Source organism: Heloderma suspectum, chromosome 2 (genome assembly GCF_057233095.1).
Source record: "Heloderma suspectum isolate Gila_16-S chromosome 2, 16-S_ref, whole genome shotgun sequence".
Lineage (NCBI taxonomy): Eukaryota > Metazoa > Chordata > Lepidosauria > Squamata > Helodermatidae > Heloderma > Heloderma suspectum.
The window spans coordinates 83,745,219-83,772,688 of NC_139459.1; the positions used below are offsets into that span (position 1 = coordinate 83,745,219).

The 27,470-nt window shown below is 46.0% G+C and overlaps 1 protein-coding gene across 1 annotated transcript in view; it reads right to left on the minus strand.

The window, feature by feature from the left end:
* The window catches only part of FBN2 (fibrillin 2), a 262,921-nt gene that overhangs the window by 203,221 nt on the left and 32,230 nt on the right, over positions 1–27,470 (minus strand). Inside the window, exon 6 of the mRNA XM_084832107.1 lies at positions 26,238–26,435. Within this exon, the coding sequence (XP_084688233.1) occupies positions 26,238–26,435 (198 nt within the window). The remainder of the gene's footprint in view (positions 1–26,237; positions 26,436–27,470) is intronic.

Below are 27,470 nucleotides of genomic sequence, written 5' to 3' on the forward strand. Positions count from 1 at the left end.
CTCCCTGGAAAAGACCCTGATGCTGGGAAAGATTGAAGGCAAAAGGAGAAGGGGATGGCAGAGGATGAGATGGCTAGATAGCATCAGCGATGCAATGAATATGAACTTGAGCACACTCCGGGAGAGAGCGGAGGACAGGAAGGCCTGGTGTGTGATGGTCCATGGGGTCACGAAGAGTCGGACACGACTTAACGATTGAACAACAACAATATCCAAAGGCAAGATCATGCAATTGTTCTTTTATGAAGTAAATATTCACCGGTGTGAGGAGTACAGCTTTACTTGAAGAATACAGCAGATGGCTTCAGGTAGCTTATGAAGATGCTTTCAAAGGAAGGATGGGGGCCAAGCTGGGCTGACCACCTCCTATGGCAAAAGGACCCATGTGGGCATGGAAAAACACCAGCACTAAGGAAAGAAAAGGAAAGTGCTCAGGACAGCCATCTCAGCTGGAATGGGGGATAGCAGGTTATTAATAGGGCTGGAATGGCTCAAGAGTGAGAACTGCTGTCTATGACAGTGATGGTATGATAAAACCAAAAGACTTTCCAGTGGCTACAGTGAAGTCTATATATAGGCTGGGGCCAGATCCAGAAAATCTCTGGCCCCATTAGCTGCCCTTGGGATCTGAGGTTTTTCTTATCTTTGCCTGGCTTGCCATGTACAGCTACTCTGAACTGATGTGAATTCTGGGCTCCTGACTCATCCGCAGTGGTATGAGGTCTGCCCTAACATCTCCAACTGCTCAGCTTCTGAGTTGGCTGCACTTCCTGCAACAGCAGCTGACATGGTCACTGTGCAGTTGCAGACTTGGCCAGGGCCAGCCCTCATGCCACTGTGACTGAGCCAGGAGTTCAGCACTTGTATCAGGTAGGAAGAGATGTGAGTCACTCCTCATGGCAGACCAGCTCAGCAAGAGCGCAGAAAAACTCTTCAAGAAGAGGGAGAGCTGGGGGAGAAGCCACAGAGCAAGGAGAACTCAGTGGAAGCAAAACGGCAAATACTGGCTAGGTGAGCCTTGTCACTCAGCCTCACCCAGTGATATGACAGCATGAGGGAATTCTTCCCCCTCCCTCCAGGGATGGTCAGAGAGGGTGTGAAGGGCAATTAAAGGCAGATCCCTTCACCAAGATGCTGCTGAGCAGGGGAAATATGTAATAGACTCCACAATTATTGACTTGTGGAGAATTTTCTAGGCAAGGGCAGGAAGGAGGGAGGCAAGTGCAAGGTCACAGTTTGCTTAGTGCTGCAAACACGGCCGGAGATCGTGCTTACTCTGTTATCTTAATATTTTTTTTTAAAGAAAATGTGTTTATTTGATCTATAAGCTGATTGGCTGTTAGAAAGAGTGATTGTGGGAAGACATATGGGCACAAATATTCAGTGGCATAAATAAGATGGACTTGTACGGAAGTGAATTTTGAGTCCACAATTAAGACCTTTTTTTACAATGCTCTTTAGTGCAGAAAAGGCCTGACTAACATATCCTGCTTTCATCCTGAATTTTGAAAGCTTCCATAATCTTAGAATGTCTAATGAGATGTATTCTTGGTGCAACATTTCACATCAGGATAGTCTCTGCTGAAATTTTTTCTCGTCTGTTTCTAAGATAAATATGAATGCGTCCTAATTGCTATAGAAATATCAGGTGGACATGTTTTCCAGCTAGCACCCTTCCCAATATAGGTAGATGAAAACAAACCAGAAGTTTTATTTAAAACATACTTTCAGATTTTGGGTGGTATCTGATGCAACATCCAATTTACCATGAAAGCATACTGAGACTTTTTTGCTTTTTGTTTTGAACATTATCTCTGCCATACCACATCAGAAGCTGATGAAACTAAGAAAAGTAGGTTTGTAGAAGCTTCCACTATGACATCACATGCCACTCAGCAGATGAGGCAAAATTTATCTGCATCTGAATTTCTGTAAAGGCTTTTATAACAGGCTTCAATTTAATTTTTCCTCCTCTTTCAATTATCTTAACAATGTGGCAAGCATGACTATCAAAAAAATAGGGGGGGGGAGCCCTCAGTGTGTGTATTCATGTGTGTTTTCCAATACATATCTTTGTATCCTGCCTTTTCATTAAAAATCACTCAGGAAGGCTAACAAAACAATCCATGAAGAATCTCAATAAAGCAATTAAAAACTTAATAAATTAAAGGAGACAGAGGAAAAAAGAAAACAATCCAATAATATAGAAAGTAAACAGTTAATCAGGATTAAATAACTACCTAAATAGGTATTCAACAGGCAGTGAAAACTGAACACAGTTGAGAATTAGATCTCCCATGGCAGGGAGTTCCACAGCCTTGGTGCTACCACAGAAAAGATCTTTCATGTTCACACCAGAAGTATTGCAGTTAAAGGCAGGTCATGCATGAAGGCCTCTCTAGATGACAAAAATTGGGCAGGGTCATAAAATATAAAACATGCAGAATATGAGCATAGATCATAGAATCATAGAATAGAAGGGTTGAAAGCGGCCTATTAGGCCATCAAGTCCAACCCACTGCTCAATGCAGGAATCCAAGTCACAGCATCCCTGACAGATGGCTGTCCAGTTTTATCTTGAATGCCTCCAGTGTGGGCGAGCCCACTACCTCCCTAGGGAATTGGTTCCATTGTCATATTGCTCTAACAGTCAGGAAGTTTTTCCTGATGTTCAGCTGGAATCTGGTTTCCTGTAACTTGAGCCCATTATTCCATGTCCTGCACTCTGGGATGATCGAGAAGAGATCCTGGCCTTCCTCTCTGTGACAACCTTTCAAGTACTTGAAGAGCGCTATCCTATCTTCCCTCAGTCTTCTCTTCTCAAGGCTAAACATGCCCAGTTCTTTCAGTCTCTCCTCATAGGGCTTTGTTTCCAGTCCCCAGATCATCTTCGTTGCCCTCCTCTGAACCCTCTCCAGTTTGTCTGCATTCTTCTTCAAGTGTGGTGCCCAGAACTGGACACAGTACTCAAGATGAGCTCTAAAAAGTGCTGAGTATAGGGGAACTAGTGCTTCACATGATTTGGATGCTATACTTCTATTAATGCAGCCCAAAATAGCTTTTGCCTTTTTTGCAGCCACATCACATTGTTGGCTCATATTCAGCTTGTGATCGACAACAATTCTAAGATCCTTCTTGCCTGTAGTATTGTTGAGCCAAGTATCCCCCATCTTGTAACTGTGCATTTGGTTTGTTTTTCCCAGGTGCAGAACTTGGCATTTATCCCTATTAAATGTCATTCTGTTTTTTTTCTGCCCGGCACTCCAGATCATGGAGAGATTAATCATTCTTTACACATATGCACATATATTGCTCAAAAGAAGCAGCCAGTGGAAATCACTTGCTTCCCACCTATACCTAATCAGGGACTCAAACATTAGACTGTCAAATTTAGAGTTTGGTGCTATATCAATGGAGGTACCCAGGTTCAGGAAAACTAGCCACAGCTTCTTGTCTGGATGAGGTCTGTGCAATAAAGGCTGGGTTGGAGATATGGATCTTAGAGGTGGTTACTGCCTCTCTGAGAGATGGCGTGATCCCTGCCCTAAAGGAGGCAGCAATGAGGCCCTTTCCAAAGAGCAAAATTTGGATCCATTGGTTTGTGGTAATTATCACCCATTTTCTAATCTTCCATTCTAGGGCAAGATACTGGAGCATCTGGTGGCTTCTCAACTCCAAACTGTGTTGGAGGATACTGATTATTTCGATTCATTCCAGTCTGGCCTGGGTTTGGGATGGAAACAGCGCCCTGCTGGATGACTTACACCAGGGAATGGATGGGGGCAGCACAAGCCTCTTAGTTCTTCTGGACCTCTTAGTAGCTTTCAGTACCATTAACTATAGCATCCTACGGGATTATCTGGCCATGTTGGGCCTTAGAGACACAGTGTTCCAATGGCTCCAGTCCTTCCTAGAAGATAAATTCTAGAAAGCTGTGCTGGGGGAGTTTTGTTCTAGTCTGTGGCCTTTGGCTTACAGGGTGCTTCAGGGCTCTGTGTTGTCCCCATGCTATTTGATATCTACATGAAATTGCTGGGGGAAATTATCCGCATGACTCGGCCTCTACCTCTCCTTTCCACCCATTCATCCTAGAGAGGTTGTGGAACTGGTGTCTCGAAGCAATTTTGGTATGGATGAAGTGAACAAGTGTAAGTGTAAGACAGAGGTTCTCTGTGTGGAAAGTGCCCTCACCCCATGCCCGGCTTGCCTGGCTGCGGTGGGAGGCAGTTGCGGGTGGCAGGGGGGAAGATGGGACAAGGACGAAGGCCACTGGCCTTTGCTCCTTGTGTCAGCAGTGGGCGGGGTCGATCCGGCTGCTATTTAGGTTGCACTGCCCCCAGCCTCCTCTTCATTCCCGCTGTGTGAGCTCTGTTGTGGAGCTCCTCGGCGGCAGCAGCATCCTCAGCGGTGGCAGCGTCCTCGGTCCTCGACAGCGGCTGAGGCACCAAGAAGGCATCGAGGAGGAGGCGGCGATGATGTTTGGCGGCGGCAGCAGCGGCATCTTTTGAGGCAGTCCTCAGCAACGGCGGTTTGCCCCCTCGCGGCACGAGTGCAAGACTTCGCCCGCGCCTCTTTCCCTGCGCCCCTGACCCACCAGAGTTGCCACGGCTCACAGGCCAGCGCCTGCTTTTGGGTGGAGGGATCCTCTTGCGGCAGTGGCGTCTGCGGGGCGAGGCGGTCTTCGGCAACGGGGGTTTGCCCCCCCGCAGCTCGAGCGCAAGGCTTTGCCCGCGCCTCCTTCCCCGTGCCCCCGACTCAGCAGGGTTGTCGCGGCTCACAGACCATCGCCTGCTTAGGGGAGGGGGGATTCTCTGGTCCCGTGCCTGCCCCTCTGCAATCCTCTTAGTCTTTGGAGAGAGTTTACGCCTGCCCACTCTGCGCTTCTTCTGATGGGCCCCATCAGCTGGGCCAGCACAGTGTGTGTAGGGGATATTTCCTCAACTGCTTTCCGATTTTGCCGCTTTTGCGGCAGCCGTATGTTCCCCACTGCCGTATGATCAAGGTGAAGGGAAGTTTTTCACGTGCCCTCAACCTGTTTCCCGGGCTTAGAGAGCCCCTCCCCCCGGGTTCGAATAGCCATTCTAAACGGCTGACTGGAAGCTAAGCAGCCTCTCCAGTAGGGATGGCGGAGAATTCCGCCATTGATTTCAGTGAGGCCGAATGCACTGGCATTCAGCCCGCCCGAAACCCGTGGCGGAATGGCCTCCCACCCCCCCGCGGATTCCCCCCTGGGACAAAGCTTACCTGGGGCAGATGTTCCGGCGGCGACGGCTCCGGCGGCAGCTGGTCTTTCGACCGGCTGCCGCAGCTGCCATTTGCGTCTGCTGTTTGCTGTGATACGGTACGTAAGTATTTACATAGCCTATTATGGCAGGCCAAAAACAAAAAAAAACGTACACAAATGGCGGTGACTAAGGCGGCCGCCATTTGCATTCCCTTTTTTTTTTTGCTGTTTTAGCCTACGTAAATATTTACGTAAGCTATTACTGCGGGGAAAAAAGGGGGGACGCAAATAGCGTAGTGGGCGCTATTTGCATTCCTTTTTTTCGCCGTAATAGCTTACGTTAATATTTACGTAGGCTAAAACGGCGGGGGGAAAAGGGAACGCAAATGGCTCCCACTACGCTATTTGCGCTTCCCTTTTTTTTCACCATAATAGCCTACGTAAATATTTACGTAGGATAAAACGGTGAAAAATAGGGAATGCAAATGGCGGCTGTTGTAGCCGCCACCATTTGCATGCGCTTTTTTTGGGGGGGGGGGGCTGCCGTGATAGGCTACGTAAATACTTACGTAGCCTATCACGGCAGACTGGTTGGACGCAAATGGCAGCCGCTATGGCGGCCGCCATTTGTGTCCGCAGCAGCCCTTCCGCGGCCGGAACTCCGGCTGCGGACGGCCCTGGCCGGCTGCTCCGCAGAGCCGCCGTGGAGCGGAGCCGGCCAGGCAGGATTCCGGGGGGGAGGACCAGATCGCCTCCCCCCTGTCGAGGATTCCGGGGGGAGGGACGGAATGCCTCCCCCCCACCGCGAATCACATCTGCTAAAGGTAAGTGACTTTTGTACATCCCTACTTTCCGGTCCAGCAAGAGTCAGGCATCAATGCCCCCTGGTGGCCTGTAGTGCATTTGTATTAGTACATAACAATAAGAAGAAAATAAATTAATAATAATAATAATAATTTAAAAAGGGGCGGGAAGGAGTGAAAGGAAGGCACCCGATATTGCTCTCAGTGTCTTTTGGGTCGCCGGACGCAGTTCACAACGGGGAAGAAAGTAGGAAAGTAAGGTGTGATTAATATAAATAAATAAATAAATAAAATATAAAATAAATAATATTAATTTTAAAATAAGATAGTTTGCATATTTACATATATTAAAAAAAGAAAAGAAGAGGTAGTATTATATAAATATATAAATAAGGAACAAATCAATAATAATAATAATAATTATATATATATACATATAAAATAGTGTAAGGGAAAGAGAGGGTAGTGCATTACCCAATACACAGTGGTGCCGCCCAAGAAGGGTCTGGTGGGGAAAAAAGGCAAGGGCAAAGCCGCTTGGCCCCCGGCTAAGTGCCACTTCCGTAGGGCCGACTCTTCCTCATCCGAGGATGAGGATCCTGACATGGTCCTCATTCTGGCTAGGCTCGAGGCTGCTGAGAGGAACTTAGGGATCCCTGCATTAACCACCCCTGCCAGGTGGGCTCCCCGGACTTCAGGTTCAAGGGTAACTAGAGGGCAAGCTCGCAAAGATCTATTGCTTTCTATTTCAGACAGGCTGGAAGCCATCGAGGCTTCGCAGCAGGTCGTCGCTGGACAAACTGTATCCGCAGCGGCCTCAGCACCTGCGTGCTCACTTGCGTAGCAGCCCCTTCTCGAGCGAGGGTCGCCAGCATCCGTTTCACCAGCTCCAGCAGTTCTGGACCATAGCCAGATCCCTGACGCTGCAACCAACCTTGGCTCAGGTGAGGTTCCGGGACCTGGGGGGATAGCGCCACCGACCGGTTGGAACCAGCTCCCGCCATACGAGTGGTTCCCCTTTACGGCAGGGGTGGATTGGCTGTTTCACACACCAGCAGGGGGTATCCCAGGGTTCTCTTTGCCGGGTCTACCGCCCCACTGCCCGGGATCTGCACTCCCGGCCCACAGCTATGCTGCACTATGTGGGGCCACTCACATGGCTGGCATCCCTGTCTGCCCAACCCCACGAGGCCTTAGGCCCTGCTCCAAACCCTGCTTGCAGGGTCGAGGGGGAGGAAACATCCACTGCCCCCCCAGCTGCTGAGCCTCTCAGCCAGCAACAGGGAGGCTCCTCAACATGCCCCATCCGCCATGGCTGCTTGGCTGCCATATGGCGTGGCCCCATAGGCGAATGCTCTAATGAGCCTGGGGCAAATGATAAGGACCCTTATGCCCACACAGATAAACGGGCAATCCCGACAGGGGGGCTTCTACCCCACTGGGATACCACCTATTGCCTGCTACTAAGGGAGAAAATACTATGGGGAGACTTTGTCTTTTCCCTGCTATTCCGAGAGTCAGAAACAAAGGAGGGGGAGAAATCTGGCGACAGGGATCAGGAGAGGGTCAGGCGTAAGAAGGTGGCCTGCACTTGGGCCAACTGGCTGTCCAGCTTCTTAATCTATATGGATGTCATTCAGCAAAAGCACCCAGAGTGGGGTTGGGTCCTCACTAAGTATTTGAATATTATATATAGGGCCTATACCGAATACGAAGGTGGGGCTTGGCTGGCCTACGACGAATCTTTTCGTATGTGGGCCGCATTTGACCCCACATTGTGCTGGGATGCCAAGGATCAGGATCTTTGGCTGCAGTTTATGACTCCTGCCAGGCCAGGTTTTGGTGATCGGTCAGATAGTGGGCACATCTTAGCTAAGCTGACGCCCGCCTCAGCCCAGGCAGTTCAACACTGCGTGCTCTGCTGGGAGTTTGGCTCCAAGGGCATCCGCTTCAAGAATCCATGCTGATTCCGCCATGCATGCTCCATTTGTGGGGGACAAATTGCCTTCATTGGCTGCCCAAAGGCCAAAAGGTCTGCAGGGCCCAAATCAGGAATGGCAGGGTGGCAGGAAGTCCGGTGGCGGCCCACAACCTCTGCCAAAAGGGGCCCAGTCCAATTAAGTTGGGGCCCCTGCGGCACCTTTTGAAGCGATACCCGCTCCGGGATAACACCCACTATTTGGACGAGGAATTTTCCCTGGGTTTCAGGATTCTGTGTCTGGGCCAACACCAGGCCCAAATTTCCCAGAATCACAAATCTATCGCAGGTTTTGAATGGTTGGTCATGGATAAGTTCAATAAGGAGGTGGCCGCAGGGCTAGTCATTGGCCCATTTGGTTCCCCCCCTTTCGCTGACCTCAGGGTCTCTCTGTTGGGCATTGTGCCAAAGAAGGCGCGGGTGAATACCGGCTGATCCACAACCTGTCCTTCCCCAAGGGTGGATCGGTGAACGACGCCATCCCCAAGCATTCCCGGTCCATTACACGACATTTGACATGGCAGTATCCATGGTGAAGGCTCTGGGCCCTGGTGCCCTCATGGGGAAATGTGATATTAAATCCGCATTCCGCCTCTTGCCAATCTGCCCTGATGACTTCGACCTTCTGGGATTCTGTTTTTTCAGTAAATTTTATGTCGATAGGGCCCTACCCATGGGATGTTCGGTATCCTGCGCTATGTTTGAGAGGTTCAGTTCTTTCTTGGAATGGGCTTTGATTGATAAAACTGGGTCCCATAGTGTTGTGCACTACCTTGATGATTTCCTATTTGCGGGCCCACCCGGCACCCCCCAGTGCGCTTAGCTAATACAGGAATTTTCCACCCTTGCTGATGAGCTGTGTGCACCTTTGGTGGAGGAAAAGACTGAGGGCCCTTCCCCCACTATTAAATTTCTGGGCATTGAACTGGACTCTGTGAAGCAGCTTTGTAGGCTCCTGGCAGACAAACTGCAGGCCCTAAAAGATACGATTCTGCACATGCTGCATTCTAAGAAGGTCACGTTATTGGCCCTGCAGGAAGTAGTCGGTCACCTTAACTTCGCTTGTCAGGTAATTGCCCCAGGCAGGGCCTTCCTTAGATGCCTTTGTAACGCCATGTGGGGCCTGCACTTGCCACACCATCAGCTTCGGATACTGTCGGCCATGAAGGATGATCTCTTTGTGTGGCTACTTTTCCTCAATGCTTTCAATGGCATTTCCTTCTGGAAGCGTGAGTTATTATTAGAAGCAGAACTGCAGATACACTCTGATGCATCTGGGGCCCTGGGCTTTGGGGTTGTGTTTCGGGATAGATGGTGTCATGCGCAGTGGCCAGCAGAGTGGCTAGATCTGGGTGTGGGAAAGGACCTTACCTTCTTAGAACTCTTCCCAATATATGTTGCTGCGCATTTGTGGGTGGTCCAGCTTTCTAATTCCGTTGTGCACTTCTGGTGCGATAATCAAGCCACCATCCAGGTATTAATTCCTTGACATCTTGCAACAATAGGGTCATGGCTTTGGTCTGGGCTTTCACGTTGCAGTGCCTTCGATGCAATATTTTATTCCGCGCACGGCACATTCCCGGCATGGACAATGCCTTAGCTGACGCATTGTCACGTAACCAGGTGCAGCGTTTCTGAGAACTGGTCCCCTGGGCACGTGCCATGCCGGACACCATGCCAGCCACCCTTTGGTTGGCTGGAAGAGGCAGAACAGGCTATCCTGCAGTCCTTAGCCCCTAGCAGAAGAGCTGCTTATGCCAGATCAGATAGGGAGTTCTTTTCCTTCCGGATGGTGGCACATCTTCCACAGTGTTGGCCAATTCCAGTCGATCACTTGCTTCAGTTTTGTGTTGACGCCCACAGGCGGGGTCTAGCAGCCTGGACCATCAGTGAAAGGATTGCTGCACTTGCCTTCTGGTCTAAAATGAAGGGTGTGGGTCCCATAGTGTCGGGTGCAGACTTCTGGGTCCGGCGGGTGCTTCAGGGTTGGTCCAAAGGGTCCCCAGTTCCACCCGACCCCAGACGCCCTCTGTCACCAGATATATTGCTGGGTTTACGGGGCCTGTGGCCTTCATTGTGCAACTCAACACAGGAGGCCACTTTGTTTCATGCTGCGGCACTCACTGCTTTCTTCAGAGCATTCAGGATTTCCGAGTTGGTCGTGTCTGCTAGAGGTAGAGGTGCACGAAAGCCACTTACCTGGTCTCGCAGCTTGCTTCGCGGTGGGGGGGAGGCACTTTGCTGCTCCCCCCGAAATTCAGGCCGGGGAGGAGGCGCCTCGCCTCGCCCGGCCGCGAAATAAAAAGTAAAAAAAAAAAAACACCCCCGTGATAGGCTACATGACAATTAACGTAGCCTATCACGGCTAGATCTGCAAAGTCAGCCGTGATAGGCTACGTTAATCGGCACGTAGCCTATCACGGGGGCGTTTTTTTTTTTTACTTTTATTGGAATGGCGGCGGCAGCCGGTCTTTCAACCGGCTGCCGCCTCTGCCCCTGTCAAAGACCTGTCAAACCGCCGCCGGGACCCGCCGCCGGGAGGGACATTCGGGAAAGGTAAGTCCCATCCCGGGGTGGGGTGGGGTGGGCGGAGAATTTCTCCCCGAAACTACTTCGGGGGGCCGAATATGTTGGCACTCGGCCCCCCAAAGTTTCGGGGAGAAATTCTCCCCCATCCCTAGCTAGAGGTGACCAGTCTGGACTAGCCTTGCAGTTCAGCGACTTACAGTTTTCTCAGCAAGTGGCCGAGCAGTCTAAGGAAGTCTAAGACCGACCAGGCAGGGAGGGGTGTCAGTGTGTTGCTGTTTCCAGCCCCCATGCCAGACGTCTGCCCGGTCACCGCCTTGGGGACTTTCTCAAAGTTCTCTGCCCAGGCCCCTTTTTTGCCATAGCCACTCCTCTACTTAACCAAATATCCATTTTGGGTTGTCATGCAGTGAGCTTTAAAGGCGTTGGGTCTGGGCGCACTTCATTTCGGCACACATTCCTTTTGGCTTGGGGCTGCCTCCACCGCCACAAAGTGCATCAGACAAAGTGCAGTCCGTCGGCAGGTGGAGCTCCAAGGCATATCAGGCTTACATGAGGCCACTGCCGGGCCTTTGAGGCTCTGAGGACAATTGTGTTTATTCCTTGTTGCTTGTTCTTCTAGATGGCTGGAGTACGAATGAACCAGTGAAGGTGCTCATCTGTGGGCAAAGCATGGTTTTTTGAGCCGGTCGGAGGGCCTCCTCCAGTTGTGGATCCCAGTTTGGGCTCAGCCGCTACACCACCGTTCAGTGGTTGGGCAGATGCAGGATGTGTTGGGAGCGCCTCCTGCCCACGTTATTCCAGCAAGGGCTGGTGAAGGTTCCCCCGCAGATTCTGGTGGTGCACTTAGGGGGAACGATCTAGGCCTGCTGAAGGGCAAGGCCCTCATTCTTCAAGCCTGGGAGGATTTGCGACTAATTCGGCGTCGCTGGCCTGGGAATCACCATTATCTGGTCCAACCTGCTACCCAGAGTGGCTTGGAAGGATGGCTTGGATCCTCACACCATGGATAGGGCCCGCAAGGTCAACAGGGAAATTGGGAACTTTCTAATCAAACAGGGTGACCGGACCATCACCCACCCCAACATTTCTCCTGCCCGGGGGATGCTCTACAGAGCAGATGGTGTTTATCTCACCAAAATAGGCAATTATGTATTTTTGGCTGATCTGCAAGGGGGCATTTCGGAGTGTTTACGGCACAGGTGGGGGGAGGACGAGTAAGCAGAAGCTTGTTGCCCTCCTGTGGCGGCTCCGGGTGGGCACTTCGCCAGAGGGGAGGACAAGTGAACATTCATAGGCACTGTTTCAGGTGACTGGTAAGGCCCGAGGCTTCCGGCTCTGGGTGTTGTGACCCCAGTCGGGAGTTACGGCTTACCTCTGAGGCTAACCTCCCTCACCCACTCGGGGTCTGTGGCTCGAGGGGTGTGACAGGGGAAGGTCTCCCAGCCCAAAATTGGGTATGTCTGATTGGGGGGGCAATGGTGGACACCTCGCCCCAGATGACGAATGCCTCACTCAACACCTGTCATGCTGGCCTCGTTTGCTGCATGCCCGCTGGTGCTTCCTTCATAGATTGTAATCTATCAATAAATGTGGCCCTATTTTATCCCAAATCTATTTGTGTCATCTTGTCATTTCTCCCCCCTGTCTACGCACAAGTGCCCTCACCCCGCACCTGCCTTGCCTGGCTGCGGTGGGGGGCTGTTGTGGGGGGGGGGAAGATGGGACAAGGATGAAGGCCATTGGCCTTTGCTCCTTGCGTCAGTGGTGGGCGGGGTCAAGCCAGACACTATTTAGGCCGCGCTGCCCCCAGCCTCCTCTTCATTCCCGCTGTGCGAGCTTCCTCCCGCCCCATGATGCAGTGCGGGTTACACTGGTCGCCCTATTAGGGGCTGAGTAGGAATTTTGGCTCTTAGCTATATTGGCCGGGATTCGGATCTTTTGCCTACTTTACACTGCAGTTTGGATATGGAGCTACGTATGTTAAATTGTATCACCCAATTGTTCTGGCTTCCGGTCACATAACTGTATTGGTGGTTCCGGGCGGGCACTCTGCCGGGGGAGAGGACAGGTGAGCATTCATAGGCACCGTTTCAGGTGACTGGTAAGGCTCAAGCCTTCCAGCTCTGGGTTTTGTGGCCCCAGTCGGGAGATACGGCTTACCTCTAAGGCCAACCTTCCTCACCCACTTGGGTTCTGTGGCTCGAGGAGGGGTGACAGGGGAAGGTCTCCTAGCCCAAAATTGGGTATGTCTGATTGGGGGGACGATGGTGGACACCTCGCCCCAGACGACGAATGCCTCACTCAACACCTATCATGATGGCCTCACTTGATGCGTGCCCGCTGGTGCTTCCTTCGCAGATTGTAACCTATCAATAAATGTGGCCCTATTTTATCCCAAATCTATTTGTGTCGTCTCGTCATTTCTCCCCCCTGTCCACCCACAGCTGACTACAATGGATGGAAATTTGCAACCAGTCTTAGATGGGGTTGCACTCCCCCTGAAAGACCAAGTATGCAGTTTGGGAGTTTTCCTGGACTTTCCTGGCACCATCTGTGGAAGCTCAGGTGGCAATGGTGGCCAGGAGTGCTGTTATCATCTTAAGCTGATACCTATCTGGAGAGGAGGGGTCTTTCCTCAGTTACCCATGCTGTAGTGACATCCAGACTAGACTGCAATGTGCAATATGTGGGGTTGCATTAGAAGACAGGTCTGAAACTTCAACTGGTGCAAAATATGGCTGCCTGGATATTGATAGGGACCAGGTGGTTAGAACATGTAAGAACTTTACTATACCAGTTGCATTGGTTGCCAGTGCATTTCTGGGCCCGATTCAAAGTGCTGGTATTGACCTTTAAAGCCCTATATGGTTTGGGACCAAGTTATCTGAAGGACCACCTTCACATCAACCCTGGTCACATTTTGAGATCTTCTTCACAGGCCCTCACTGTAAGATCCATTAGACTGATAGGTGCAAGGGACAGGGCTTTATCAGCCCTAGACAGGTGCAAGGGATAGGATTCAGGTCTATGCCTGAGAAATTCTACTCTGAGTGAAGAAGACCGTCTGGGCCCATCATTGAAGGCCTTTAGGTAGGCTTAAAGGGTCATTTGCTCAAAATGGCTTTTGCGTATGCTTTACTGCGCTGCTGTTGATTTGGTACTGTTTTAACTACGATCATTTGAATTGACCTTAGTTCTATTATACTATTTGTGCTAGTTCTGTGCCGAAAATTTTGACTCTTCCATTTTCAGCATTTCATGGGAGGGGAGACGACTCTGGAGAAAGAGGCTGGGCTGGTGAGAATTTCAGATAATTCTCTTGGGGAGGGGAACAGGGTTTCCAGATACCTTTTTAAGTGTAGGTAATTCTTGAGGAGTCTTCTTTCTATTTTTTAATTTTTGTAAAAAATACCCCCTGCACTTGTAGGAGCCCAGGGCTCTTTTCCAGCCCAGCAGTTCTTTCTGAACTCCCAGGAGACCATGTGACCTCAACCCCTATTCAGGAAGAACTCCTGGCTGGTGAAGAGGCCTAAGCTCCTGGAAGTGCAGGGGGTGTTTTTTAAAAAGTAAAAAATAGACAGAAGGCCCCTCAAGAATCGCCTACACTTAAAAAAGGTATGTAAAAACCCTGTCCCCCTCTTCAAGGTGAAAATTCTCCAAAATTCTCCCCCTCCCTACATAAGAGGCAGAAAAAGCAATGCCTCTTTCGCAGGGAGAGAAAAAGTTCCCGAAAATAGGGGTAGGGGTCAGCACAGCACTAATTTGTGCTGGTTCCCTGGGATTTTATTGTTAACGTTTATAGTGATTTGTATGTTGGAAGCTCGCTTGAAAGGGCTTGACCCAGAAAGGCAGACTAAATTAATGAATGAATGTCGTCTAGCCCTAGAAGTAGGGATGGGAGAGAAATCCTCCACAGACCCCAGTGAGGCCGGATTCAAAAGAATCCAGCTCCCCGGAGTCTGTGGAGGATCGGAAGACTTACCTCCACCTCCAGGAGGAATCCTCGCTGGCTGGATCCTCCCCGCCGGCCAGCTCTGGAGCGCCAGCAATACAGCCGCCATTGCCATATTGCTGGCTGGGCGGATTGACTGTGAACGCAAATGGCGTCCACTATGCCATTTGCGGCTGTAAAGGTCTTAATTTAAAGTAAATGCACCCCTTTATATTAAAAAAGCATGCCAAAAATAATGGCATGCGTTAGAAACACTTGACAACAATATTTTAGGTCTAAAACCCTTGCAATATTGTATTATTATTAACCTCATATTATTATTAACCCCATAATGCCCAGAACACATACGGAACAGAATGGAAGGAAAATTGCAAATAAGTGAAATCAACTCACCAGTCACATATAACTCTATGGCAGGGATGCAATAAGGCACAAAACGTCCACAGAGACCATGTTCCGATACCCGTTCCAGGCAATAGTCCATATTGAAGAAAAACGGCCCGGAACAGCAACTTCTGAGTAAGCCAAATCAACCAAACTCACCAGTCACACACTACTAGATGGGACAGATGTAATAAGCTCCAAAACCTCCATGGAAATCACCATTTCAATAGCTGTTCTGGGCTATAGTCTGTATTCCAGAAAAAAGACCAGAACGGCAACTTCTGAGTTAGCCAAATCAACCAAACTCACCAGTTACATGAGTTTGACTCAACAAATTGATATTTTCTTCTGGTGCTATCTCCTGTCAGAGGTTAGCTATCATTACAGCTAATTTTGTTTTTGACGCCGCTGCTCTGAATAGTCATATAGAAGTACAGCTGAACCATTCCCTCAATAACCATGATGTTTGCCGTCTTCCTATTGATCTTTTTCCTTCCATTTTCCTTTGTATAATGAGTTGGAGTGTGGTGTATTTTTCACCACGGATAATATGACCAAGGTATTGTAACTTTCTTCTCTTGATAGTCTTTACACATTCTGTTTTTTGCTTACTCTGCATAGTACATTCTCATGTGTTACTCGATCCGTCCATGGTATTTTCAGCATGCATCAGTATATCCACATTTCAAAGGATTTGATTTTCCTCAGATCGTTCTTTTTCAGTGCCCAAACCTCCACTCTACAAAATAATATGGAGAACACGTAGCATCTTACCATCCGAATCCTTACTGCAAGATTAAGATCCCGATTACATCAAAATTCTTTCATTTTAACAAACACTGTTCTTGCCATCTCCGCTCTTGCGTTTATCTCTTGTGTTTGTTCATTTCTTTCATTTAGCCAATTTCCTAGGTATTGTATTTTATGACTCGCTCAATTGGCATATTATTTATCATAATATTAAATGCAGTAAGAGGCTTTTTGCTTATCACCATATATTTTTCTTAATATTTATTTTAAGGCCATACTCATTACTTACTTTATTAATCCAGTCTAGTAGTTTTTGTAAGTCAGATATATTATCTGTCATTACTATGGTGTCATCAGTGTATCCAACTGTGTTAATTATTTTTCCATTGATGTTTACGCCAGCCGTTTGTTCGGCAAGTACTTCATTAAATATAGCTTCAGAATATAACTTGAATAGCATAGGCGATAAGACACAGCTTTGTCTTACTCCTCTTTGGATCTGAATTTTTGCAGGTAACTCTCCATCTATACAAACTGAAGCTGTTTGATTCCCACACAAGTTTTCTATAATCTGAATCTCCTAACTATCGATATTGTTTTTTCTCAGTATGTCAATTAATCACTCAGAGCGTTTAATCACTCAGGCATCAAATGCCTTCTCATAATCAATAAATCCCAAGTATATGTCTTTATTCATATCAAGACATCTTTGAATTAAGATGTTAACTCCAAATAATCCTTCGCTTGTTCCCATCCCGCTTCTAAATCCAAACTGCATTTCACTTATATAATTCTAATTTCTTATACATTGATTGTATATAATTTTGAGAAATATTTTTAATGTATGGCACATAATGCTGATTGTTCTGTATTCCGAGCATTCTTTAGCATTGTCTTTTTTTGGGCAATACTATGAATGTTAATTTATTTAAATGTATTAGCTTGTTTTGCGCAATATGGACTGTGGCCAGGAATGGCTATTGAAACGTGATTTCTGTGGAGATTCTGGAGCTTATTACATCTGTCCCATCTAGTCCAGTGTGACTGGTGAATTTGGTTGATTTGGCTCATTTAGAAGTTGCCATTCCGGCCTGTTTTCCAGAATACAGACTATGGCCTGGAATGGCTGTTGAGATGTTGTTTCAGTGGAAGTTTTGGACCTTATTACATCAATCCCATCTAGTCTGGCTTGACTGGTGAGTTAGGGTGATTTGGCTCACTCGGAAGGTGCTGTTCCAGCCTGTTTTGTACAATATGGACTATGGCCTGGACAGGCTATTGAAATGCGGTTTCCATGGAAGTTTTGGAGCTTATTATATCTGTCCCATCTAGTAGTGTGTGACTAGTGAGTTTGGTTGATTTGGCTTGCTTGGAAGTTACCGTTCCAGGTCATTTTTCTTTAATATGGACTCTTGCCCAGAACAAGTATCGGAACATAATCTTTGTGGACATTTTGTGGCTTCTTGCATCCCTGCCATGGAGTTACATGTGACTGCTAAGTTTGGTTGATTTTGCTCATTCGGAATTTTCCATTCCAAGCCATTCCATTCTGTTCCGGATGTGTTCTGGGCATTGTGGGGTTAACAATAATATGAGGTTAATAATAATACAATATTACAAGGGTTTTAGTCCTAAAATATTGTTCTCAAGTGTGTCTAACACATGCCACTATTTTTGGCATGTGTTTTAATAAAAACGGGCCCTTCTGGCCCATTCCATTCTGGCTTTTACACCATCCCCAAGAAGCTGCAGTCAGACAGTTGACCAGGGCCAGTTACAGGGAGTATGCAACTCCCTTGTTACAGCACCTTCACTGGCTACTGCTCTGTACCCAGGCAGAATTTGAAGTGCTAGTTATGGCCCATAAAGCCCTATACAGCTTGGGACCAGGCTACCTGAAAGATCGCCTTCTCCCATATTAGCCTGGCAAGTTCTTAAGATCTTCTGGAGAGGCCCTTCTTTCGGGACCACCACCATGAGAGGTGTGTTTGGTTGTGACACAAGAGAGGGCCTTTTTGGTGGATGCTCCAAGACTGTGAAACCGGGCTAGGTTCGCTCCCTCTCTGCTATCCTTGCAATGGAAGGCAAAGACTGTTTTATTCCAGAAGGCCTTTGGCCTGTAAGGGGGGTCTGTTGGGTAGAGTGCTGTTTTTATTCTGTCACTGTTCTGTTTTTAATTGTGCTTTTAATGTGTTTTATTATTTTAATGTATTTGACATTGTTTTTGGAAGCCACCTTGAGTGCATTTTTTTGGTAGAAAGGTGGGGTATAAATCAATCAAACAAACAAACAAACAAGGGGGATAGCAAACAGCAGTGTCCTTAGTATCCTTTGTCACAGTTAGAATGGCAACTTGGACATAGCTGCTGTTTGTAGCCACTGTTCCTACATTGCCACTTTTCTTGAAGCTGAAAAACAAAGCTCCTTCATTCCACAAACTAACAAGAAAGCAACAAGTACCCGGCATTTGCTACCAAGTAAGAAGAAGGAGATTTGGACATGAACTTGAACTGTAGACCTTCAAATTAATAGCCAGGAGCTTTATCAACAGAGTGCTTTCAGTTGTCCAATTCAGTACCAAATTACCATAACTGGTAATGGAACGGTCAAATAGGTAGATACATATTTGGAGGACATTATTAAGTTCAAATTCATAATACTCCAACATTGCTTTGCATACTGTCAAGACAGGCACAATATCTATTAAATGGGTATAGTTTTACCGTATCAGGTGGTTCAGACTTAACCGTAAACCATGATTTGGCATTACATGCATGGATCTGGCTAATTTCCAGGACAAGGAGAAAGTGACATTTGCTGTTTGGACAAAAAAGCCAACTATGGTTTTCCTCAAACAAGGAAAGGATAGGGAGAATCTCTACGTGCAAAAGGAAAAGGGGCTGGGAGAAGAGAGTGTGTGCCAAAAACTCAGGCACCTAACACCAAGCCATAACTTTCCATTACACCTGAACCACCCTATCTATTCTACAGAGAAATAACAACTGTAAAGATCCATATTCTTATATTGAAGTTTTTGAGGATGCACAAAAGGGGATGTTAACAGGGAATTTGCTTCCTCAGCAATTTGTCTCCATTCTCTTCCTTCATTACATTTGAATAAAGGCCACACATAGCCTATCCCTAAGGTTTATCCATTAATTAACAAAAGGAGGGTGGTATTGTTAGACCATCCATAATTCAGGAAAACACATACAATTATTGTTTTGCAACTGGCCTTTGTGCTTGGCTTAATGAGAATTACAGATACTCAGCACTTTTCAGGATTTGTCCCTTGTCAAATGTCTGATGTTATCTTTATGCTTTTGATGTTTTGGTGCTCTCAAAAATGATTTGACAGTACAAGCTGTTCAGTAGCTGAGATCCTAATTCACGTTGTGCGAAGCACATTCAGATCGTCATAAAGAGCAATTGTGAAATTACATAAATTAGAGTAACAAATAATAGTTGCTTTAAACACACATTGTTCACAGGCTTTGTTCACAGGCTGAATACTCATACTGTTTTCGATTTCCACAGTGTAATTTTGTGACAATGTCAGTGTTCATTGCACAGTTTAAGAATATTTGTCATGATCAGTTAACTGGGAACTAAAGCTCTGAAATACTGGAAAAGATTCTCAGATGCACTGAAACTACAGAGCCAAGTGACTCTTTGGTGTAACTCTAATGAAGTCTCTTCAGAAACGGGAGGTGTTACAAGTATTAGAGGAGAGGTGCTGATATAGGTGATTCTTGCAAACAGGACCAGAGTGAGCAGAGCCCTACGCTCCCCCCTTCTCCTGACCCAAGTTGAAGAAAGTTACCTTTGTGCAGAGGAGAATGGGGAGAACAGATTCATCCTCCTCCCCCTCAAGGTAAATTTTGTCACCTTGGGGTAGGAGAAGGGGAAGCACAGCAAGCACTTCACACGTGTCCCTGAGGCTTTGCAAACATTCACATGAAACACACACAAAGCCTTGATCCCTTTTAGGGTGAGCAGAGGGATGCTCATGCATACCTACTATCCTTCCAGTAGTTAGAAGAGGTATAGAAAGGGAACGAAAAATACTCCAGGTGAATGACTGGCTACGAAGGTGGTGCCGACGAGAGAGATTTGGATTCTGGGACCACGGACTATACTTCCTGGAAGATGGGCTGTTGGCAAGGGACGGGTTGCACCTTACAAAGGCTGGGGAGAATGTGTTTGGTCACAGCATGAAGAACTTCATCAGGAGGGCTTTAAACTGAATCCTACAGGGAAGGGAGATGTAATATTGGGGGTAACAATGGACGTAGGCGCATGCACTGCAACGGAGAGAACAGCTCTGATAGCGCCCAATAATAGTCTTCAGACACATGTAGGAAGAAAGCCAGACTATGAAGCACATGGTCTTCGATGTCTATATACTAATGCCTAGAGTATGGGAAACAAACAGAATGAACTTGAACTCTTAATACAGGAGGGAAATTATGACTTGATAGGTATAACTGAGACTTGGTGGGATGACTCTCATGACTGGAATACAGCAATTGAAGGATATAACTTGTTCAAAAAGAACAGGAGGAACAGAAAGGGAGGTGGGGTTGCACTGTATGTGAAAAATACTTATCTCTGCACAGAAATACAGGAGGATGAGCTTGGTAGCCCCATCGAGAGCATCTGGATCAAAATAAATGGAGCAAAGAATAAAAGGAACCTGTGGTCGGAGTCTACTACCGGCCACCCAACCAAGGAGAAGACGAGGATGAAACTTTTGAAAAGCAAATAGCCAATGTTTTAAGGAAGCATGATGTAGTAGTAATGGGGGACTGCAATTTCCCCGCTATTTGTTGGGAGACAAATTCTGCAAAACATGGTCCCTTCAGGAAATTCCTGACTTGTGTGGCGGATAACTTCCTCCTACAGAAAGTAGAGAAAGGAACTAGTGGATCGGCTATCCTTTACTTGATCCTAACCAACAGAGATGACTTAGTGGATAAAGTAGCAGTTACAGGAACTCTGCGGGAAAGCAACCATGTTGCACTTGAGTTCTTGGTTCTAAGGGAAGCAAAAGCCGAGTGTAGTCAAATGCATACCCTGGATTTTAGGAAAGCTGATTTTAATAAACTCAGAACAATGATCAGTAAGGCCCCATGGCAAGCGATGCTAATGAGAAAAGGAGTCCAAGATGGGTGGGAGCTTTTAAAAAAGGAAATTCTCAAGGCACAATCACAAACAATTCCAACGAGAAGAAAAGGTGGAAGACAACAGAAGAAGCCAATGTGGCTTCACAAAAAGCTTAGGGATGACCTGAAAACAAAAGTTGACACATATAGGAAGTGGAAAGAAGGCCAAGTAACAAAGGAAGAGTACAGGCAGATAGCACAGAATTGCAGGGATGGCATCAGGAAGGCTAAAGCTGAGAACGAGCTGAGGTTAGCGAGGGATGCTAAAAACAACAAAAAGGCTTTCTTCAGCTATGTGCATAGTAAAAGGCAGAGGAAAGAAATGGTTGTTCAGCTATTAAATAAGGATGGCAAAACGATAACAGATGACAAAGAAAAGGCAGAGGTGCTCAATTCCTACTTTGGCTCAGTCTTCTCCCAAAAGAGGGTCTATGAACCCCCTGGCAAAGGCGAAGTGCAGGCTGAAGGGGCAGGATTGCAGCTTGAGATCGATAGGCATATGGTCAAGGAACACCTAATTCCTTTGAATGAGTTCAAATCTCCAGGGCCAGATGAACTGCATCCTAGAGTCATAAAGGAACTGGCAGAAGAACTCTCAGAACCGCTGTCTATTCTCTTTGAGAAATCATGGAGGATGGGGGAAGTGCCAGATGACGGGAGGAGGGCTAATGTTGTCCCTATCTTCAAAAAGGGTAAAAAGGAGGAACCTGGGAACTACAGACCAGTCAGTCTGACATCAATCCCTGGGAAAATTCTGGAGCAGATGATAAAGCAATCCATCTGGAAGCACCTTGAAAACAATGCCGTGATTACTCGAAGCCAACATGGATTTGTCAAAAACAAGTCCTGCCAGACAAATGTGATCTCATGTTTTGATCAAGTAACCTCCCCTGTGGACCGTGGGAATGCTGTAGACATAATACCTCGACTTCAGCAAAGCTTTCGACAAAGTGCCCCATGATATCCTGATGAGCAAACTAGCTCAAAGTGGGCTTGATGAAACAACGATCCGGTGGATCCACAGTTGGCTACAGAATCAGACTCAAAGAATGCTTATCAATGGGACCTTCTCAAACTGGGGAGAGGTAACGAGTGGGGTACCGCAGGGCTCAGTCCTGGGCCCAGTGCTCTTCAACATTTTGATTAATGAGTTGGAGGAGGAGGTGCAGGAAATGCTGATCAAATTTGCAGATGACACAAAATTGGACGGGATTGCTTATATTTAGGAGACAGAAAGAAAATTCAAAGTGATCTGGATAGACTGGAGCGCTGGGCAGAAAACAACAGAATGACATTTAATAGGGATAAATGCCAAGTTCTGCACCTCGGAAAAAGAAACCAAATGCACAGTTACAAGATGGGGGATACGTGGCTCAACAACACTACAAGCGAGAAAGATCTTAGAATTGTTGTCGATCACAAGCTGAATATGAGCCAACAATGTGATATGGCTGCAAAAAAGGCAAATGCTCTTTTGGGCCGCATTAATAGAAGCATAGCTTCCAAATCCCGGGAAGTACTAGTTCCCCTCTACTCAGCTCTGGTTAGGCCTCATCTGGAGTACTGTGTACAGTTCTGGGCACCACACGTGAAGGAGGATGCAGACAAACTGAAGAGGGTTCAGAGGAGGGCAACAAAGATGATCAGAGGACTGGAAACAAAGCCCTATGAAGAGAGACTGAAAGAACTGGGCATGTTTAACCTTGAGAAGAGAAAGACTGAGGGGAGATATGATAGCACTCTTCAAGTACTTGAAAGGTTGTCACAGAGAAGAAGGCCAGGATCTCTTCTTGATCATCCCAGAGTGCAGGACATGGAATAATGGGCTCAAGTTACAGGAAGCCAGATTCCGGCTGAACATCAGGAAAAACTTCCTGACTGTTAGAGCAATATGACAGTGGAACCAATTACCTAGGGAGGTGATGGGCTCTCCCACACTGGAGGCATTCCAGACGAGGCTGGACAGCCATCTGTCAGAGATGCTCTGACTTGGATTCCTGCATTGAGCAGGGGGTTGGACTCGATGGCCTTGTAGGCCCCTTCCAACCCTACTATTCTATGATTCTATACCAGAAACTGATTTTGTCTGGGGATTCAAGAATCTACTGTACAAACCCACAATAAACATATTGTTTATTTTTAATGCATCCATAATAAATAGGCAGATAATCTTGTGTATTTTATAGATTGTTCCTGTCCTATTGGAAAGGTGGACATGGATGTAATTTGTGGATATGGATTAATATTTTGCTGACATATTAATTAAATATAAAAGCTTAACATCACTTAAAAGATTTGACATTACTGCTCTGGGCCACAATAATTTAGCAAAACTGACTATTACAAAGTAACAGTTCTTATGTGGTTTTCAGAAATGAAACTTCAGTTAACACTATGTCATCATGAATACGTAAAAACATCAGTTAAATAGTGAGCTGTACACAATTCTTTGTAACCTAGGCCTCTAGGAGGAGGGAGGAGGCTCATATTTTGCTGAGCAGAAAGATATGCGAGTTATAATTCTTATTTATTTATTTATTTATTTATTGCGTTTATATCCCACCTTTTTCCCTCTAAGGAACTCTTTCAAATACATGTTGCTGAAAATAAGTATTGTAACAGCAATAGAATAATGGCCCTCTGCTAGGATATAAATATTTTCAGTTTGGATTTTATTCACATATTCCAGTTCTACAGTTGAGAATATCACTCTAATAACATTGTTCCTTCTTGACACTGCACCCATGCTTCTTGATTTTTAGATTATCTGTCTTTCTGTATGGCCATTGCCATAAAGACTGGACCCTAATAAAGACTAAGCAGCAGATAAAGGAAGGCAACCAAACTTCCCAATGAATTCTGACAGTGTGGATTACCGTTAAAGAAGTAAAATATGGACAGTACAAAAATGCAAGCACTGAAATCTTTAAAAAGACTTTAAAAAGACTGCTTTTAAAGGCAGCTTCTGACATATACTTTGACATACACATATTTATCTTGTGTATGTCAGAACACCATCTTCAATGCCTTCTTTCGAAGTGTATTTCCTGCACTCAAAATTGCAAGATAGTAGCAAACCTGAGCTTCAAGATGTGTATGTTTCATAATGCTTGTACTTCTTTCTCATGTCTTTGAGAGAGCTCAGTCTATTGATTCACAGGTCAAGCAGTGCTTGAAACACATATTGGTGCATTACATAAACTATGTAGTGTTTAAAGGTGGTGTCCTTTGACTGTGCTGCCACTGCAACATCCTTCTGAGAGCTTCTGAAATCAGTAAGGAAGTAGCTCCATGCCTATTCACCCATGCTGCTTCTTTTTTTCTTTCTTTTTTAGTCGTGAACTTTTCATGCTGAGACTGAGTGTCTTTCTTGCGACCATGCTGCTAATTCTCCTTCCCACCCTATGGAATGGGAGCCTGTGGCACTTTTAGTGGTAGGAGTGATGTTTTAAGGAGAAAGAAGGCCATATGGTCACTCACAACAATCCCCACCAGAAACCATTACGCCTTCATTATTTTCTGCATTCCCCCTTACATGGAATGAAATTGGCTCCAACTTCTGACTAAGTTGTGGACTGAGCTGTGATTACATTAATTCCCTTAAAGAATAAGTAAAATATCACTCTATCAAACCACTAGCAAAAAAATATGCCACATTTTGTGTAAGGCCCAACACACTGCTGGTTAGTGCTGCCAACTTTTGAACCAGACCGTATAATAAGGACTTCTGCTAAACTCTAAAATTTTAGTATCAAGTCCCATAATTGCATCAATTACATACGCAACAGGCATAGGGAAAAAACCTTTAAAGTATGTTTTCTTGAAATGGTAATGGCTGTTACAGTTTTCAAGAAAATAAACATTTAAGTACATTTGTCTGTACTTAACATTTGTAAATGTACTTAAACATTTGTCTGGCAACAGCAAAGAATGAAAATGCTCTCCGTTTGGCTGACAGGATTAGGACATCATAGTTCAGGTTTTCCAGGTATTGTTTTATATATATATATATACATATGCATGTATGTGTGTATGTGATATTCACACACAAATATCATCTGGCTATCATCTATTTGTCTGCCTGTCTGTCATCTATCTATCTTTTGAACTGGGTTTTCACTCTTTCTCCTGCCTTTTTGATAGCTCTGCTGTCACCTATCAGGCCTTACAGGTGAGAAAGTTGCAATCTTTAATTACTGAGCTGGACTCTCTGTGTGTGTCTCCTGCCTTTCTTAATCATCTGTAGATCACAGAAATCTTGCTTTGATACAGTGGCTTTCTAAGTTTGCCATCCTTATTTGGGTGAGAAATGCAAGGCACTAAGGAACTCTCCCCTCCTACACCTCTAGGAATCCTGGGGTGGTAAAGCTGGTGGAGAACAGAAGACAGGGAACAGCAGCCAGAGGGAGAGATTGCTGGATTTGTGAAAAAGGAGGGGCCGTGGAGATTGTATAATCTGATGAGTGTGTTCCAGGTTTTGATAGTCTCCCATGTTGCAGAGGGATAACCCTGTGTTGTGAGGATTGGGTAATTAAATCTCCTTTCCCTTGCTGGCTCAGTCCTGGAGGGAAAGGCAGCAACTGTCATCTTAGAACACTTCAGTTAGTACCCAAAAGAGGTAATAGAGTGACACGGGGCAGTGCCTGAAGTTAGGCAGTGATTTCTTTTTCTTTTGTTGGTGATAGCAGAATGCCACTCTGCACATGCTTAGGTACTATTCTTAATTATTGATCTACATATTCTAGGACATGTTGCTACGTGTGTTTGTATGTGGCATGCTGCTGCCACATGTGTTTGTGTGTGGTGTTGCTGCACATGTGTGTTTGCAACATACAGCAGCACGCACACGCACACACACAAACATGTGCCAGGAGCAAACAGCAACGTGGCTTGGAATATATGCAGTACAAATTGCATTGTACTAATAGGAACTTAGAAGAACACATTGCTTCATCTGCCCTCTGCTTCTTAGGACTATCAAGATACATAATAGGAAAAGTCAGGGAGACTATAGGGACATCACTCTAGAGTATGCCATGTCTCACTTTGAGAACCATTAAGAACTATCTTATTATTCAAAAGAACAGGGACATGGACTAAATACAGGAACAAATAAAGATACCTTATAGACAATTATTATAATGGGTACCAAGAGAAAAAGTATCTGTTGCCCTAAGAGGAACTATACCTTAATGAGCAAGTGCACAAGATCATCTTTTTCTTCATCTAAATTCATTCTTTCCCAAGCACATTGGCTTCATTATTACATCAATACAGCCTAATAAATACCTTGACACTTACAGAAACATTTGATCAAACATTAAAGAAATGTTTGATAGTAAACATTCCCCCCCTCCAAAAAAAATAATCTGGATTTAATCTTTTGCTCAGAGTTATTCTACAGTAGGCAAAGCTCTAATTTCAGTAACCAGTTTTAATTCAAATAGCTTACCTTGACATGCACCAGTTCGTATGTTGGGGATGAAACCACGACGACATGGCTGGGGCTGAGCAGGGCACATCTCACAAGGATGGCCCCATGCACGTCCAATGGTTGCACAACAAAGAGTCTTCGTGCAAACAATGCCCGTCAGTTGGCCTTGACACATCTGGTTGTTGACCTGAGTGAAACAAGGGCCTGTTCTATAATCTGGAAATTAAGAGGAAACATTTTAATGCCTAGGGAGTGCCTCCACCCCCATGTAAATAAACAGAGCAAACTTTTCAGTCTGCTTCACATATCTGATGCAGTAATCTGTTCCCTATGAAAGCTCAAGCCACAATAAGCCAGTTATTCTCTAAGATGCCATGGCATGCCTTTTTTTATGGAAAGTGAACAAATTCCATATATCCCATCAGGGATTTAAATTCCTTGAACTCTTAGTGTATCTTGCCTATATTTTCAATTAAGAGAAGGGATTAGTAAAGATCTCTATCATATGGTATCCATGCAAGAATGATTGTGCAGGTGTCTTGCAGCTTGTGCAAAATGTCACTGTTGCTTTTAGCCTACAGTTCTGTTTCTCCTCTGAAAAAATGTAACTGTCTAAAATAATGTGTGGAACAGTTTTCCAATAGTCTTCCAATCTGAGGCAAGCTACATGTTAAATTATAGCTATGTGAAGCCCTGGCAGCCTGTTCGCCATTGCAAAGTACCCTGAGGAGGGACAATTTGCAACAGGGAATGAACTCTTCTCTCCACCAGTTGCTTTTCCCCTGAAACTTTCTCTCCCTCTCCCTCCCTCCCTCCCTCCCTCTCTCTCTCTCTCTCTCTCACACACACACACACACACACACACACACTGCTTCTACCATATCAGTGTGTTCAGACTCATATTTATTTCACCCTCACATGGAACCTTGTGAGGGTAAAAGCAGCTGTGAGGAAAAGCTCCTCCTCCCCTTTTTCCTAGTGCCGTAAGAAATGAAAAATGGCATCCGTAGTAGCTATGGAACACGGATTAAAGGGTTAGGACTGGGTTGCTGGTGCTTCTTCTTAGGGCAACAGTCCCTGGTAACATGCTTCAGCATTTCTTTTTATTTTAACTGACAGGTGCTGTGGGTGCCTGGAACTTTAGAATTCAAGGAATATAAATGCAACTACAACAAGCAATGACATTGAGCAGACATGAAAAGAGATTAAACTCTGCCCTCAATGGGTTTACCTAATACTTTAATAGCCCGT